Raw genomic sequence first — 14,794 nt, 5'->3', positions numbered from 1 at the left:
CCTCTGCCAATAGCCACCAAGCAAGCAGCTGGCATTATTGTTCCAAATTAATACCAACAATCCTATTATCAACTACATCATTAAGAGCCTGGAAGAAGATTAGGGGGCTCTGGAAAATTAGAACAGAATGCAGTAGTATTTCTAAAACAAGACCAGTTCAAAACAAAGTGACACTCCTGGGTGGAAAGGCGATGGATTCCTCAGACTCCCGGGTTTGGGGTCTGGACGCCCAAACCCAGGAAGGCAACTCTGCAAGCCAGCGCTCAGACAGGGAACAGAGCAGTTTTGCCAAAGGGCAGAGCAGGTAACGTTTTGAACAGGACTATCACAGCAGGGCAAGCTAGGTGAAACTGGACTTCATTAATTAAAGCAGGCTTGGTTTTTTTTGTTTTCATTGCCAAAAAAAGGCTGAATGAGCATCATGAGAGACACGCATCAAACAGGAAATAGCCTCAGACTGGAACATGCAAGGACACCTTCTGTCACTGGGCATTTATTATCTTGGAAGTGAAATGATTTCACTTTTCTTCCAACCACTATGTTGATTAGAGTAGGGCCAATTTACTTTCAGAGGATTATTAGACTAAGCCACAGGGATTGCTTTCCTTTCCTTTGCTGTGTCCGCATTCAATCCCAATGCTGATTTTTATGCTAGTGAGTGTCTGATAAAAATACACCACCGTAACCATTCACATGCCAAGCTTTCTTGTGAAAGCATTTCTGTAGTTTTTGGTGTATTCTGAGATTATTCAATGTTTTTGTGGAAAATTTTCCCCACAGTACAACTAGGTTGTGTGTTTATAATATTACATTTTATACCGTGATCAAGTATTTGTTGCTGCATGCTCATGTATGAGTGAAAAAAACCTCAGGAGAGATTAAACAGTTCTTTTTGGGGGCAGGATCTCAATCTTGTGTAGTCAGTAGTACATATGGATACCCACACACACACAGAAAAAAAAAAAAAAGTGGAGTGGGAGAAAATAAAAGAAAAAAATACGTGGAGTCCGTATATTGAACATAAAAAGAAGTGGGTTGCAGAAAAACAAGAGGATTGCAGAAAATTTTATAATGAATCAGAACGTTTTATTAGTGTATATGTAAGAGGACTGATGCTGAACCGCCCCAACACCCTGGTAACTTTGCTGCCCTAGCGGCACGTATCCGATTGACTTTTGGAAAGGAATAACAGAAAAACGGGAGGAGCGGTGGGCGGGGCTCCGAGCGCGGCGGGCGGGGCCCCGGGGGGAGCGGCGGGCGGGGCCCCGGGAGGAGCGGCGGGCGGGGCCCCGGGAGGAGCGGCGGGCGGGGCCCCGGGAGGAGCGGCGGGCGGGGCCCCGGGAGGAGCGGCGGGCGGGGCCCCGGGAGGAGCGGCGGGCGGGGCCCCGGGAGGAGCGGCGGGCGGGGCCCCGGGAGGAGCGGCGGGCGGGGCCGGGGCTCGGCGCGAGCCTGAAGCCATCATGGCGGCGCGGCAGCTGCTGAGGGCGGCTCCGGGGCGGCGCGGCTACAGCGGCGCGGGCGCCGCCGAGTTCCTGCACCGCAGCATCGTGCCCACCATGCACTACCAGAAGAGCCTGCCCAGGTACGGCTGGGCCGCTGCTCCGGGGGGGCGCGGGCTGGGCGCGGCGGCGGCGGCCCGGGGTGTCCGCTGTGAGGAGAGGGCAGAGGGAACGTCCCGCCCCGGGCTCCGCGGTGCGCGGCTCGCTCGGTGCGCGCTGTCTGCAGCGGAGCCGGTTCGGCTTTCCAGGTGTCAGTGTAAGCGGGTTCGCCCTTCCAAGTGTCAGTGTAAGCCTGCTACTGAAACAGCCCCTTGGCGCCCACACCCCTTGAGTGTAACGGGATTGTGCTATAGAAAACAAAACTCAGGCTCAGAGAAAGTTGGCAAAGATGCCGAATAGAAAATTTGTGAGAAAGAGATGTCCAGCACCCAGCCACTGTGAAGGGGAGCCCGAAAAGGGCTGGCAACCGAACTGTTCCTTCTACAGAGCTGCCTCTCCTAGCAGCGGTTCCTGACACTCTATTTCCAGTAAGAGATTTCCTCCCATCACTGCAGTACCTTTGTAAAAAGACAGTCAGTTTGGTTTTATGCCTTATTTCCCAAGACCATTATGGTGTGCTGACTCGTGTCCATCTGGTTCCTTGCTTCTCTTATTCCACTAGAAACTTATGAGGCATTTAAGTATTAGCCAAATTTATGTATAATAGCATATACAGTATAGTGTGTGTATGCATATCTGTATGTGTAGTATATATAATAGTATAAAGAAGGATATGGAAGAAAGGAGGCAAAGAGAGATGACTGTGTGACAAACACAGGCTTCATTCATACCCTTGCTCATCAAGTGTACCTCTCTGTGTTCCACTTCCTGCAGACTGCCAGTTCCCAAGCTGGAAGATTCAATAAAGAGATACCTGAATGCCCAGAAACCACTTTTAAATGATGAGCAGTTCAGGTATGGACAAACACACGTAGTGTCATGTTCTGCTTCAAACCAAGTGTTAACATAAGAAATGTGACTTGTGACAGCATTTTGACTCTTTTCTTGATTGTTGTAGGAAAACTGAAGAACTTGCTCATGCCTTTGAAAAGGGGATTGGAAGAGAGCTGCATGAGCAACTGGTTGCTCAAGACAATCAAAACAAGCATACAAGTTACATTACAGGTTCGTTGGCCTTCTGGGTGTAGGACAAGTCTGTAGGTCATCATACTTCAGAATTGCTCATGATACCCTAAGTATTATAGGCTAAAACTTTAAGTAGCCCAGAAACTTGGAATAACCTGCTGTGAACACCCTCTGTGGCTGTGTTTGAGCAACTTGAGAGGCTGGTAGAAAGAAGAATGCTCATTATCTAATGTCATCTCTTCTACCAGAATTCTGGGTAGATAGATACTGGAACAATGGTATTTTTTCTTGAGTTTATAAGGTTTAGGTTAAAGAGGAGCTTATCTAGCACTTCCCTTAAGGAAACTGAAGCAATCATTTCCAAATAATTCCATGTTATTTAGCAAGAAAAGTAAACTTTGAGGGAGGGGAGGGGTCACAAAGGATAACTAAGTTTGGGAGGCAGAAGTGATCAGTAGTTGGCACTTAAAAGCCCTTAAAACTACAAAACTATATTCTTTTAAAGACCCAAAGAAAAGGAGTGACAGAAATAGGAAAATGAGAATAAATAGAAACAAATCAGGAGAGGGAGAGCATGTGTATAGATTATTCTTACTTTTGATTATTCTGCTTTATTATTGCTTCCAAGTACAAGTGTCTGCTAATGAAAGTATTGGATAGCAGCAGAGATGGAAATAGTCCAATACCTATGGAAGTAGAAGTTTCCATGTTGCCCTGTGAATGCACTTCTATCCTTGCTGTCTGTTCAGACTGCCTGTTAAGGTGTTAGCTGCCACACAGTCTGTAGAGAATACCAGATTATTTCACAAAAACTGCTCTTTGGTTTGATGTATTTTACTTTCTATTCACTTTGAACAACGTCTTGGGTTTTAAGTGGTGGCTTTATGTTGTTCATCAGTGCTAACCAGTATGCTGCTTTTTGTCTATGAATGGTGGAGTGTCTATTGCTTTTTGTTCAGTTATTTTTCTTCTTTATGCCTCATAAAAGACCTGTTCCACTTGAAATTGGTTTCTGAAAGAATGTAGAGTTGTCTCCACCCTGGACTTTCAAGTCTGATGTTAAAAGGCTACGTGTTGATGACAGATGTGGTTTTAAAACTGCAGATGAGTGTTACTTACCTGTGAGCACCTGTAATTAAAGTTGTAACTTAGCCCCTGGAACAACCCACTGCTCTTCTTACAGTACAGGTAGAAGGCTCAGCCTTCTAACCTCAGCAAGATGCAGTCAGTGACAGGGAGTTGCAGAAATTAATAGTGTAAGAGTAGGCAAAGGCATGAACCACTCCAAATGTGAGGCATGCACCAAAACAGAGCTGGGGAGCTGCACTCTATGTCTTGGGAGTTAAGGTTTATCATTGAGCCATAAAGAAAACAGGGAGTTGGCCCTTGTTGCTCATGACATGGACACCCTTGACATGGATTATTCCAAACCCAGTATTTTTATGATTAGCCAACACTATCCTTCTTCATAATGGGGGTTTGGAGAAGCCTTGGTTGAATTACTTCATATGTTTGTCTTGTTTAAAGGCACTTTAATGTGTGTGATTCATGATCACTGTTGGACTACATGACCCTCTTGTCTGACTCAGGAAGCTGCTTTTATGTTCTGACCTCTTTCTCAACTCTCAATTTTCAGGTCCCTGGTTTGACATGTACCTAAAAGCACGTGAGCCTGTTCTTTTGAATTTTAATCCATTTATGTCTTTTAATCCTGATCCAAAACCAGAATACAACGATCAGCTCATACGAGCTACGAACATGACTGTTTCTGCCATACGTTTTATGAAGACCTTCAGGGCTGGTTACCTTGAACCTGAGGTTTTTCACCTCAATCCAGAAAAAAGTGACACTGAGATCTTTAAAAAAATTATCCGATTTGTGCCTTCTTCAATCTCTTGGTTTGGTGCCTACATGGTCAATGCTTACCCCCTAGATATGTCTCAGTACTTCAGGCTTTTCAATTCTACACGGATTCCTAAGCTCAACAAAGATGAGCTTTATACAGATGAGAAGGCAAAACACTTATTAGTGTTGAGAAATGGAAATTTTTATGTGTTTGATGTTATTGATAGAGATGGAAACATGCTGAAACCCTCAGAAATACAAGCACACCTGAAATACATCCTTAGTGACAGCAGTCCGGCCCCGGCCTTCCCTCTTGGCTACCTCACCAGTGAAAACCGAGATACATGGGCATCGCTGAGGAAGAATCTACTGGACAATGGCAATGCAGAAGCTCTTCAAAAAGTAGACTCTGCCATATTTTGTTTAAGTTTAGATGATTTTCCCATTAAAGACTTAGTGCACTTGTCCCACACTATGTTGCACGGAGATGGTGCAAACCGCTGGTACGACAAATCCTTTAGTCTTATCATAACTAAGGATGGCACTGCAGGAATTAATTTTGAGCATTCCTGGGGAGATGGTGTGGCTGTGCTCAGGTTCCAGAATGAGGTTTTTAAAGATAGCACCACGACACCAGCCATCAGCCCCCAGTCCCAGCCTGCTTCAGTTGACTCTTCCAGAGCAGTGCAGAAACTTGACTTTAAGCTGAACGATGCCTTAAAAGCAGGGATTACCAAAGCCAAACAGACATTTGATGCCACTGTAGAATCACTGTCTCTTAACATGATTCAGTTCCAAGAAGGGGGCAAGGAGCTTCTAAAGCAGAAGAAGGTGAGCCCAGATGCTGTGGCTCAGCTGGCCTTCCAGATGGCTTTCCTTCGCCAGTATGACCAGACTGTGGCCACGTACGAGTCCTGCAGCACCGCAGCCTTCAAGCACGGCCGCACAGAGACCATCCGGCCTGCCTCTGTGCACACCAAGAAATGCTCTGAAGCCTTTGTCAAGGGACTCTCCAAACACAGCACTGAGGAGCTGCAGAATCTGATAGTGGAGTGCTCCAAGTACCACGGCCGTTTGACAAAGGAGGCTGCCATGGGTAAGGGAATGCATCAAACCCTCCTCCTTTTGCACTAAAATGTCTGTAAGGTTGCTGTAAGTATTTACAACTCAATGTTTTAATGCTGATGAATGTCTAATGTAAACTTGACAAAAACAGTAGCAGAAGGCTCATTCTCACTCATTTCTTGATAGAGAGGAGTGCCTCTGTGCTTCCCACAGCACCTTTCATGTCTTGAGAATTTTTTGTACTTTAGTTTTTTCCTTAGAGCAGTTGGACTATTTGAAGATTTACTTAGTGCATGTTGAATAAGAACTTTGGCTTAAGTCTGAGGAGCTAGTCTTACATCTGCAGGGGATAAAGGCTTTAACAATTTCCAAATCAAACTCATCTTTTGGCCATGCTACTTCTGGCATTTTTGTAAATGCTTTCTTTTGAACTGCCCTTCCCAAAAACCATTAAAATTGACAGCAATAAAACTGACTGTTGTGTATTGTCCCATAGAGTCTAAAATTTGCCTTGTTTTGTTGGTGCAAGATGCTCTTCCTCTATAGATTGGTAAATTATAAGGAAGGCTTTTTCTGCATTAAACAACTTGGCTATGTTCAGGTAAATAGTTAATCAAAGAATGTGATGTATTATTAAAATTGTCTGTTAACACTCACTTTTGTGTACTCTCCTGCTCCTGTTGAGCCTTGCAGTAAAACAAGCAGGCTCCGTTCTCCTAGGACATGGGCATGAAAAGTCTGAAAAATATTTTCTATCAGTACAAAAATAAACTCCAGTTCTACAGACCTCCTCCTTTGTGGCAGAGGTGAGTTCCCACAGAAGTCAGGCACCTCTCTCACACCTGTTTTTCCTTTGTGCAGGCCAGGGCTTTGACCGGCACCTGTTCAGCCTGCGCTACCTGGCCTTGTCCAAGGGGCTGCCACTGCCGCAATTCTATCAAGACCAGGCCTACGCCCGCCTCAACCACAACATCATTTCCACCAGCACCTTGGTGAGCCCGGCTGTGCAGCTGGGAGGCTTTGGCCCCGTGGTGGCCGATGGCTTTGGAGTAGGGTATCAGGTACAAGATGACTGGATAGGTTGTAATGTTTCCTCTTACCCGGCTAGGAATGGTAAAGAATACCTTCAGTGTATACACAAGTCACTAGAAGATATCTTTAATGTTTTGAAGGGCAAGAAAATTGGTAGTTAGACATAAAGACATTGGAACACTTTATAGTTGCTGAACAAAATGCAGATTATGTCTAATTGACATACTAATCGATGTTCAGCATGGATGAGACTGCCCAGCCTAAGTGGCTTCATGTATCATCGCTGAACTTGAATACTGTTAAATTCAGTAGGAAGTGTCTATCCATTTCAAAGAAATCAATTACAGACCTTGAATGCATTTCAGGAAATACAGACATTAACTATGTCAAATTAAGTAACAGATCCATGTGTTCTTAAAACACATAATCTAAAATAAGCATTTTTATTGAGTTAATGAACTTGGAATACCTGTGTTCCATGAATGTTTGGACAGACTACAGTACTGTGATACCGCTCTTAACTGTTTGGTTTTAAAAAAATACATGCAATAATTTTAAACATGGAAGAGTGGTTCCATTTGCACTCTTGCAGTAAGCTTGCTTACTAACTTATCTCTTTAAACTTGAATTTATATCAGAACTGATTGTGCCTCAACTGCTTGAAGCCTTTTCACTATAACAGCTTTTAGAGACACAAAAAATGAAGTGGGAGGCTTTAAGAAACCTGCAGTCACCAACTGGGTTGTTAAACTGACTGGAAAAGACTGTATTTTAATAAAGCTATCTATTAATAACCACAAAGTTCTTTTATTGCCATATCTAAATCATACAGCATGGACAGACCCTTTATCAATAGCTCATGTTTCTTACAAAGGTTGGAAAGAAAACTGCTGCAGGCATTCTGCACTCTGGTATGTAGATCTTGAATTCCTGCCTTTTACCCCCTTGATTTCCACTCTTTTTCTTCTGGGAGGCCAAGTCTTTCTGTGGAGCTGAATTGCACAGTGGTGGTGGCTTCTGTCATCTGTGTAAATGCAGCTCATGTCCCACTGCCACGGACAACCAAATGTATCAGCAGAGCAGGAAAGTCTGAGCACATTGGTTGGATGTGACAGATCAGGTTCAGAGGCTCAGGAAATGCTTCCCTTTGCTCTTCCTTTGGGTATCTCAGTTTCCAGGTTCTCCCACGGTCTTTTTAATTTAGCACAGTAAGTGTAAGCAATACCCTATCCTGAAGTATGAAATAAAAGTGCTAGCAGGGGAAAGCCTTTCATATGTAAGCCTGAAGGCTTTGCTCTTGTAATGTGCTGTTCTAGTTTTCAGCTGAAAAGCAGTATTTTAAAACTTACTCTAAAACTCAGCATGATTGTTTTTGTTCATTTAAACAAAGAAAGGTGATAATTTGGGAAGATGCAGGAAATAACCTATCAGGACACAATTATCAGACCAAAAGTCTGAATAAAATTCACTAAAGGCTGGGCTTTTTTTTTTCCTTTTTGGGTTTGTTTGGTGGGGTTTTTTTTGTTTTGTTTTGAAACATGAGAACAGCTGGCAAGATTGTGAATGCACTCGCCAAGGAGTACAAAGTCTGTCTTCACCTAAAAATGAGGCTTACTCAGTGACGTACTTGGAAAGATAACTTGCTTTTCAGAGGATGGTAACTGTGTAAATGTCAGCAGCAGTCAAGCTTAGGAAGTGTTCTCAGGAAACTCAACTCAGTCTTTACCTAAAGTGGCAGAAAGCTGCTTGAGGTGTAGCTGTTCCCTTGAAGAGTTAACACTGCCTTTACTAGTGCTTGCAGCCATTTCCTCACTGTAAGAATGCTGAGTGAGAAGACTTTATTTGCTTATGTTAGACAATCAAATGTAGGTACTTCCTGGTGACCAACTACTAAAACCTTTAAGGCTGTAAGTTGTGTAAGCAGTTACTAGGCTACGGCCCACCACAACCATGTAATTCCCAAACCCCACAGCATTAAGGCCATGCACTGTTCAGTCAATATGTTCTATTTTCAGTCTGTACTGAGGCCATCTCCAAGTGCTCCATGGGAAATATTTTATTAGGGCATGCTGGGGATGGAAAGTACAACTGAGCGATGTCGGTCAAAGGTTGAACTCAGTCTTGGAGATCATTTCCAACCTAAGTGATTCTGTGAACTTGGATTTCCATTTCTCAAGTGCAGCCATGTAAAAAAGTAACTCCAAGAAAGCTGCATATCTGATGTTTACAGCTCCTCCATCAATAGCCATGTCATAATTTATCACAGGTATGAACTTCAGCATTTTACAAATTTATGGGTAACTTCATAGATTCCAACAGATTCCTTTGTTTTTTCATCATAGTCATTCCAATCCTGTAGGAAATAAGATTTCAGTGTTAGTCAAAAAGGACAGAATGCACAGACTGGAATTCAAACTGGAACTAAATGTTACTCAAAGTTTGGGTCTTAGATATCTGTAGGAAGTTAAATTTTAACAGGTGAGAGTAGCAAGATCAGTAACCTGAAATTAAATGAGCTTCAGTCTCAGTGTTTTTATATATGTATATTTTGCTGGGGTTTATTTTCTTATGTAGTCCCCAGCCTGTAGTGGACAAACAGCAGCCATGGCAGGTGAAAGGATTATCTATCATTTACAATACCCTAGTCAGGTGGGTAAGCAGACAAGCAGATCCCTGCCAAGTAGGATAGCAGGGAACAGATGTGACCTTGAGATTCCTGCTCACACCCAAGAAGATTTGCAAGGTGCCGTTATCCTGAGCTATGAAGGACAGTGTCTGTATTACTTTTCAACCTCTCTGTGCACAGGACAATGGGCAGGGATCTTCCTAGACAGCCATTTAGTATTCCAGGTTCTTGGTTTCTGGAATTCCTGAGTGACTTAAATCTTTGTCAGCTGCTAAGTTAACAAATCCATACTTCTGAAGGGACACTGTCAGTAATGCTAGTTGTTCATATTTGATTCAGTTTCTCTCTCCTTCTGTGGCCTTCCTGTGGCTACAGGAAGAGGAAAACCAGTTTAGGGTGTGTATTTTAGAGTAGTGATGTGGGGAGGGCAAGCTAGGTAAGTAGTTTTGCTAGTGAAACTAAGACAACATACCTTTTCTAACAAGTTGATGTCATTGAAAGGTGTGCCAGATTCTGCGCCTTCAGCAGCAAACCCTGCCTGCAAACACATTTGCAGAAGGTTTTTAAATTACGTTGTACTGACAAAATAATAAATATGAACACTGAAACATCTAAAGAAAAGCTCAGCACAAACAAACATCTAAAGAAAGCTCAGCACAAAAATGTATTGTATTTCTTTTAAATTAGGCAGAAAGAATGGGCAAGCTCTGTATCACTCTGCTCCAGTGATCTGGGCAAGCTCTTTCCTAGTTAGGGGTCAGTATAAGGTTGGGACCCTGCTTGAGCATTGGGAAAATTCAATCCAAGGAACCAGAGTAAAATGAGGGAACGCTGCTCCTCTATTCCCAGCAAAAAATTTCCAACTATTCTAGATAAGAAAGCTTAGTTCCTAAGTTTCTGTAGCAGCATCCAATTACTATCAATAGCTTTGTGTTCAGAGTCCACATAGGCATAATAGCTTCATAATACATTGCAAGGAAACTAATTGAAAATGTGGAAGAAAGCTAATAGTTCTGGCTTGAATACTGGAATCCAAGACACTGCAGAGAAGGAGCAGCTTGTATTGGATTTAGGCACACAAGTGACAAGCAAGCTTTTTGTGTAAGGAGGATCAGCTGGCTGAGTGAACAGATTAGTATCCCAAACAAGCATTTCACAGGGGACAGTTCTTCACTGCCATCACTGCTGCTGTTTTTAAAGAGTGGAGAAAGGACAGCTCTAGGAAGGTGCTCTGGTTTATCTTCCCTAGGAACAGCTCTCTCACTTTAGGGTTCACAGTTACCAAGCTGTACAGTAAGATTTACTAATTTTAAAAGTACATTTAAAAAATCCCAGCCACTTCTGTAGTATGCAAGAAGGTTTCTTACATTGTCAATTTTAACTACAGAATTTGATTAACAAGTGGCTGAAAATCAAAGGTAGCTTCTTCCTGGTTTTCTGCAAGGGATCTAAAATTAAGGTTTGTATCAGAGAAACAAAGGATACTTTCTCCTCTCTAACACTCAAATGTTTTGTGGTGGTAGTTGGGTTTGTTGGGTTTTTTTGGTAACTACTATAATTTAAATAAGACATGCAAGCATTAAGCCACTTTAAATTGACTCCAGGTGTGGTTGTCTTATGTGTACCAAAAAAATACAGAGAAAATACAGTGATTATATGGCCAAATGCCATGTTTAGTGCTAATCATATGTGAGCTCTAGTGTTGTGCAGGAGCCAGGCTGGCTAGGATCATGCCAAATATAAAGCAGTTGACAAAATTGTTCAGAACTGCAGACGTCACTTGAGCAACAAGAAACTCATTTACTGATTTAGGCATCCAAAAATTCAGTGGAATACCTCTTCAGGGGTTCAAGTACACCAAACTCAGAATATGAAATTAAAACTTTTGTTACAGCTGTGAAGTCTTTGTTCTGTAAATAAAATTGACAGCTAGGATGTAGAGCTATAAACATCTCCTGCATTTTGTAGTCTTCATCTAGATTTTTCTTCAAGTTCCCAAGTCTGGTTGCAAAGCTTTCAAGCAGGAATAAACTAATAACCATTCTGGAATAAAGACATAACCATTCATCAAAAAGATGGACTTCACTTAAATAAAGACTTCCCCCAGCACACTGCAGCAGGGTTTCTATTTATATCAAATTCTTTGTAGGATCAGCTTTTTTGGGCTGTTTCTTAGCACAGCATCCCAGTCTGAGAGAAGGATAAGACAGATTTATATTTGTCAGTCTATTTACACCTAATCGGACTGGAATAATAGGTTAAAAATAGCAGGGAGTTAAGTGGCATAGAGCATGACCATGCACAAGAGATGAGTCATTGCAGACTGGCCCTGAAGAATCCTTTAACTCTGAACCTTGAGGTGTGCTTTGCACAGGCTGCAACTGCCAGTGATCTTCAAGCTTTGTCTGCTCAAGCTGCAAATGGAAAAATGCCAGTGTTCATCTCCTGTGGCTCTGGTGATGTCAACCCCAAAGAAAATCTGTTTGTATTTTAGACAACACACACTGAGGTGTGTTCATAACCTGAGCTTGATGACTCTGTAATGCAACAAGGGGCAAGAGGTGCTTTGTCTAATGCTGCACTTTGCCTTTGGGAAAGACTCTTTTGCAATGACCTGAGCAGTGAAGACCTCTCAGATGAATTCAGATTAACACTGAGTTACCTGTGAGGCAGGTTAAGTATGACTCCAAGGTGTGCTTAGCTTTAGATTTTACTGGCACAGAGTATACCAGTTGTTTGTGTTAGCTCTTGGCAAGTTTTTTGTTTGGTTTGGTTTTTTTTCTTGAGACAAATGAAAAACTCAAAACAAGGAACTGTGGAAGGATGGGAATCTGGAATGGTCCAAGATGTTCCAGAACCATTTCAAATAGTGTGTACTTTGTCACTCTAGAAGAAGTGCTTTTAAAGACAGAAACAAATCACAAATAAGAACTCACCTGTGGTTGAAAGTCGACTGGTTCCAGACCTCGGCATTCAAATTCCACAATTGTTTTGAATTTCTCGCTGTCTTCAGCCTGTGATTGAGTCAGAAAACCATTAGTTTCCATCTAATAGAGACAGTGACAAGCATTAGTCTAGGAATGGATTGCTTTAAAGGCAGCATTGTCATCTCTGATGCTCCTAACTAGAATTTCTTTATCTGCCATGAGGAAGACTTTGAAAGGAAGCCTAGAGGGGCATTATATAATCACCTCTGATTTGGGTGATATAGTTCTCTGTTGGCTTTTAAAATCTATCAGATTATTCTACACATGAGACTGTAAAGAAGTCTACAAGACAATTTCTGTCCAGGGACAAGACCAGCTTTTTGTGCTCTTGAAGGAGGGTGATAAAGCAAAACTCAAAATACTGTTAATGCTTGTTTATCTTTCACATAGAAGAGGAAACAAACTTACTTACATTGTAAGGCTTGATTGTCTGACTTAAAATATCTAAAACAAAACAAAAAAGAAAGTATACAAGTGAGTGGCACTATGTCTTCAGTTTTATTCAGCACAAACCAAGGACCAGGATCTTCTTTCACAGCAATTTCCTTATACAAAGCAAAAGAAACACAAGAAATGTAAGGTTTTCCTGCAGCTGGTCTTCAAAAGTCAGAATTCAATTTTTCTCCCTTCTCCTGAGAAGTTTACACTGGACCATTTTTCCATACCAATGCCAAAAAGATTTGCATGCTTTTGTAAAATAACAATCCAGATGAGTTTTGTTCATGCAGAAGGCTGGACTCACCAGGAGGCCTTGCTGTCTCCCTGAATGTGATGGCCAGAAAGTGCCTGCTGGGAACTCAAGCACCAGCGCACAGGGCAGAAATCCCTGGTGAAAGCTCTTTACAAATGGTGTCAAGCAAAAATGGGGACTAAAAGAGAAACTGAAATGGACCCTGCCTGGTCAGTGTCCCAGCACGTACCAATGGAGTTCTCCCTGGAGCACAGCTTGCACTTCTGCACCATCGTGGCGCTTCCTCGGCCGCCCTTCAGGGGAGCGCTGTCCTAAAATCCATGACAAGAGAGGCATTTTTATCCACTTCAGCTTAGCCACTGCAAAGGTAAGGTAGTTTTTACAACAACCTTTTTAGCTTTTTAAAAATACTGCAACAAGGCAGCGTTTTTCTTAACTACAGAGATTAATAATTCAACAAGTTGAGATTATCAAAGAATAATTCTATTCTAGACTTTAAACAGGGAATAATAGATATTTGTGTCTTATCCGTATAGGCATGCTCTACTAATTCTTCAAAATACATTCTTACCATTCAGCTATATGCAACAAAAAGGGATGATTGTTTCTAAGAACAGACAAGTATCCCTGACAAATTTTATCCTGCTTTTTCACCTTCCAAATGCTGATTTAGCATGCTAACCTTCTCCAAAAGGATTCCATCACCATCAGAGAAATAGGCTACAGAGAAATATATATTTACAGAATAGAATACATTTACAGATTTTTTACATCTGTTTTTAAAACAGATGTAATACTTTGTTAGTAACGGTCACCATTCAAATGGCACACGTCAATTAACAGTCACCAAATATTTATTTTAATACGGAACATGACAATTTTCTAAATGCATATAGCTATTAAAAAAACGATCTCATCTGGAGGGTAAGCTGTCACATCCTTGATGCGGATACGTGTGTAAGAGGCAGGTTTGTGTTCACATTTTTGCTCAGAGGTAGGTTACGAGGGGCGCACGCACCATCAGCCGCAGGTACTGCCACTTTTCGGAGACTTCACCGCAGTTCCCACATTTCAGCTGGAGAACACAAATCGGAAGTTTGAAAGCTGTCAATAGTCAGGGATACGCTCCCGGCCCCGGCCCCGCACCTTGAGGTACCATCGGAAGTCCTCGCCCTCGGCCCGCAGCCGGGTGATGTTCTCCAGCGTGGCGCGGAGCTGCAGCCCGATCCTCTGCAAGGCAAGCGGCGCAGCGGCGTCAGCCCCGGCCGGCCCGGCTCCCCGCTACCGCCAGGGCCCGCGGGGCTCCCGCCAAGGCTCCCCGCTGCCCCCACGGCCCGCGGGGCTCCGGCCAAGGCTCTCACCTACCCCCATGGCCGCACGGATTCTGTGCTATTCCCCGCTCCCGCGGCCGTGCCCTCAGCCAAGATGGCGCCTCCACGCTCCCTGCCCGGCTGAGCCGGCGCGAAGCCGCGTCTGCCCTCAGCCAAGATGGCGGCCGCCACCGCCCCGTGCGCGCGGAGCGGGAGGTGCCTGTGGGGAGGGGAGGGAAAGCGGGAGACACTGTATTCAAAATTACACATAAATTAATCACTTTTTAATATTTTTTTTTTAAGTCGCAGCGTCTTCTTATAGACATGTTAAGAGAAAGCAAAAGCGCAGTTTGGCAGCACTGCCATGGGGTCTGCCCTGAGGGCCTGCGGGGGACTGCTCAAAGTCTTTTAATGAATGCTGCATAACAGAGATGTGCTAGCCTAGAACTAAACGAAATACATTCTAGGTTGCTTTTCAGCTTCTCTGAAGCTGAACGGGACAGTCAGTGAAGATCCTGGATGGCTCCTCAGTCCCCTGTTGTTTGTCTCTGCTCTGGAGGCAAGCGGGTAACCCCGGGCTGGGATGAAGGTGATGTGTATCTGCTATAACCATT

The 14,794-nt window shown here is 43.2% G+C and overlaps 2 protein-coding genes across 3 annotated transcripts; one reads left to right on the top strand and one right to left on the bottom strand.

Moving 5' to 3' along the window:
- The first annotated feature begins 1,443 nt into the window (after positions 1-1,443).
- Positions 1,444-7,367, top strand: CPT2 (carnitine palmitoyltransferase 2). The gene is made up of 5 exons (XM_066555447.1): positions 1,444-1,582; positions 2,373-2,453; positions 2,557-2,663; positions 4,261-5,565; positions 6,396-7,367. Exons 1-5 carry the CDS (start codon positions 1,461-1,463, stop codon positions 6,725-6,727), a joined length of 1,947 nt encoding a protein of 648 aa, XP_066411544.1. The 5' UTR covers positions 1,444-1,460; the 3' UTR covers positions 6,728-7,367.
- Positions 7,368-8,598: 1,231 nt separating this feature from the next.
- Positions 8,599-14,352, bottom strand: CZIB (CXXC motif containing zinc binding protein). Of its 2 annotated transcripts, none has more exons than XM_066555448.1 (8): positions 14,236-14,352; positions 14,017-14,100; positions 13,889-13,945; positions 13,100-13,181; positions 12,592-12,623; positions 12,129-12,206; positions 9,665-9,730; positions 8,599-8,919 (listed from the first exon to the last, which is right to left on the bottom strand). In XM_066555448.1, exons 1-8 carry the CDS (start codon positions 14,239-14,241, stop codon positions 8,842-8,844), a joined length of 483 nt encoding a protein of 160 aa, XP_066411545.1. In that variant the 5' UTR covers positions 14,242-14,352; the 3' UTR covers positions 8,599-8,841. The 2 variants fall into 2 exon arrangements, with proteins under 2 accessions (XP_066411545.1, XP_066411546.1); XM_066555449.1 differs by having other exon boundaries at positions 14,027-14,100.
- Between the last annotated feature and the right edge of the window lie 442 nt (positions 14,353-14,794).

Source organism: Molothrus aeneus, chromosome 9 (assembly GCF_037042795.1).
Source record: "Molothrus aeneus isolate 106 chromosome 9, BPBGC_Maene_1.0, whole genome shotgun sequence".
Classification (NCBI taxonomy): Eukaryota; Metazoa; Chordata; class Aves; order Passeriformes; family Icteridae; genus Molothrus; species Molothrus aeneus.
Note: the sequence above shows the minus strand (reverse complement) of the source record. Positions and strands in the feature narration are given on the sequence as shown.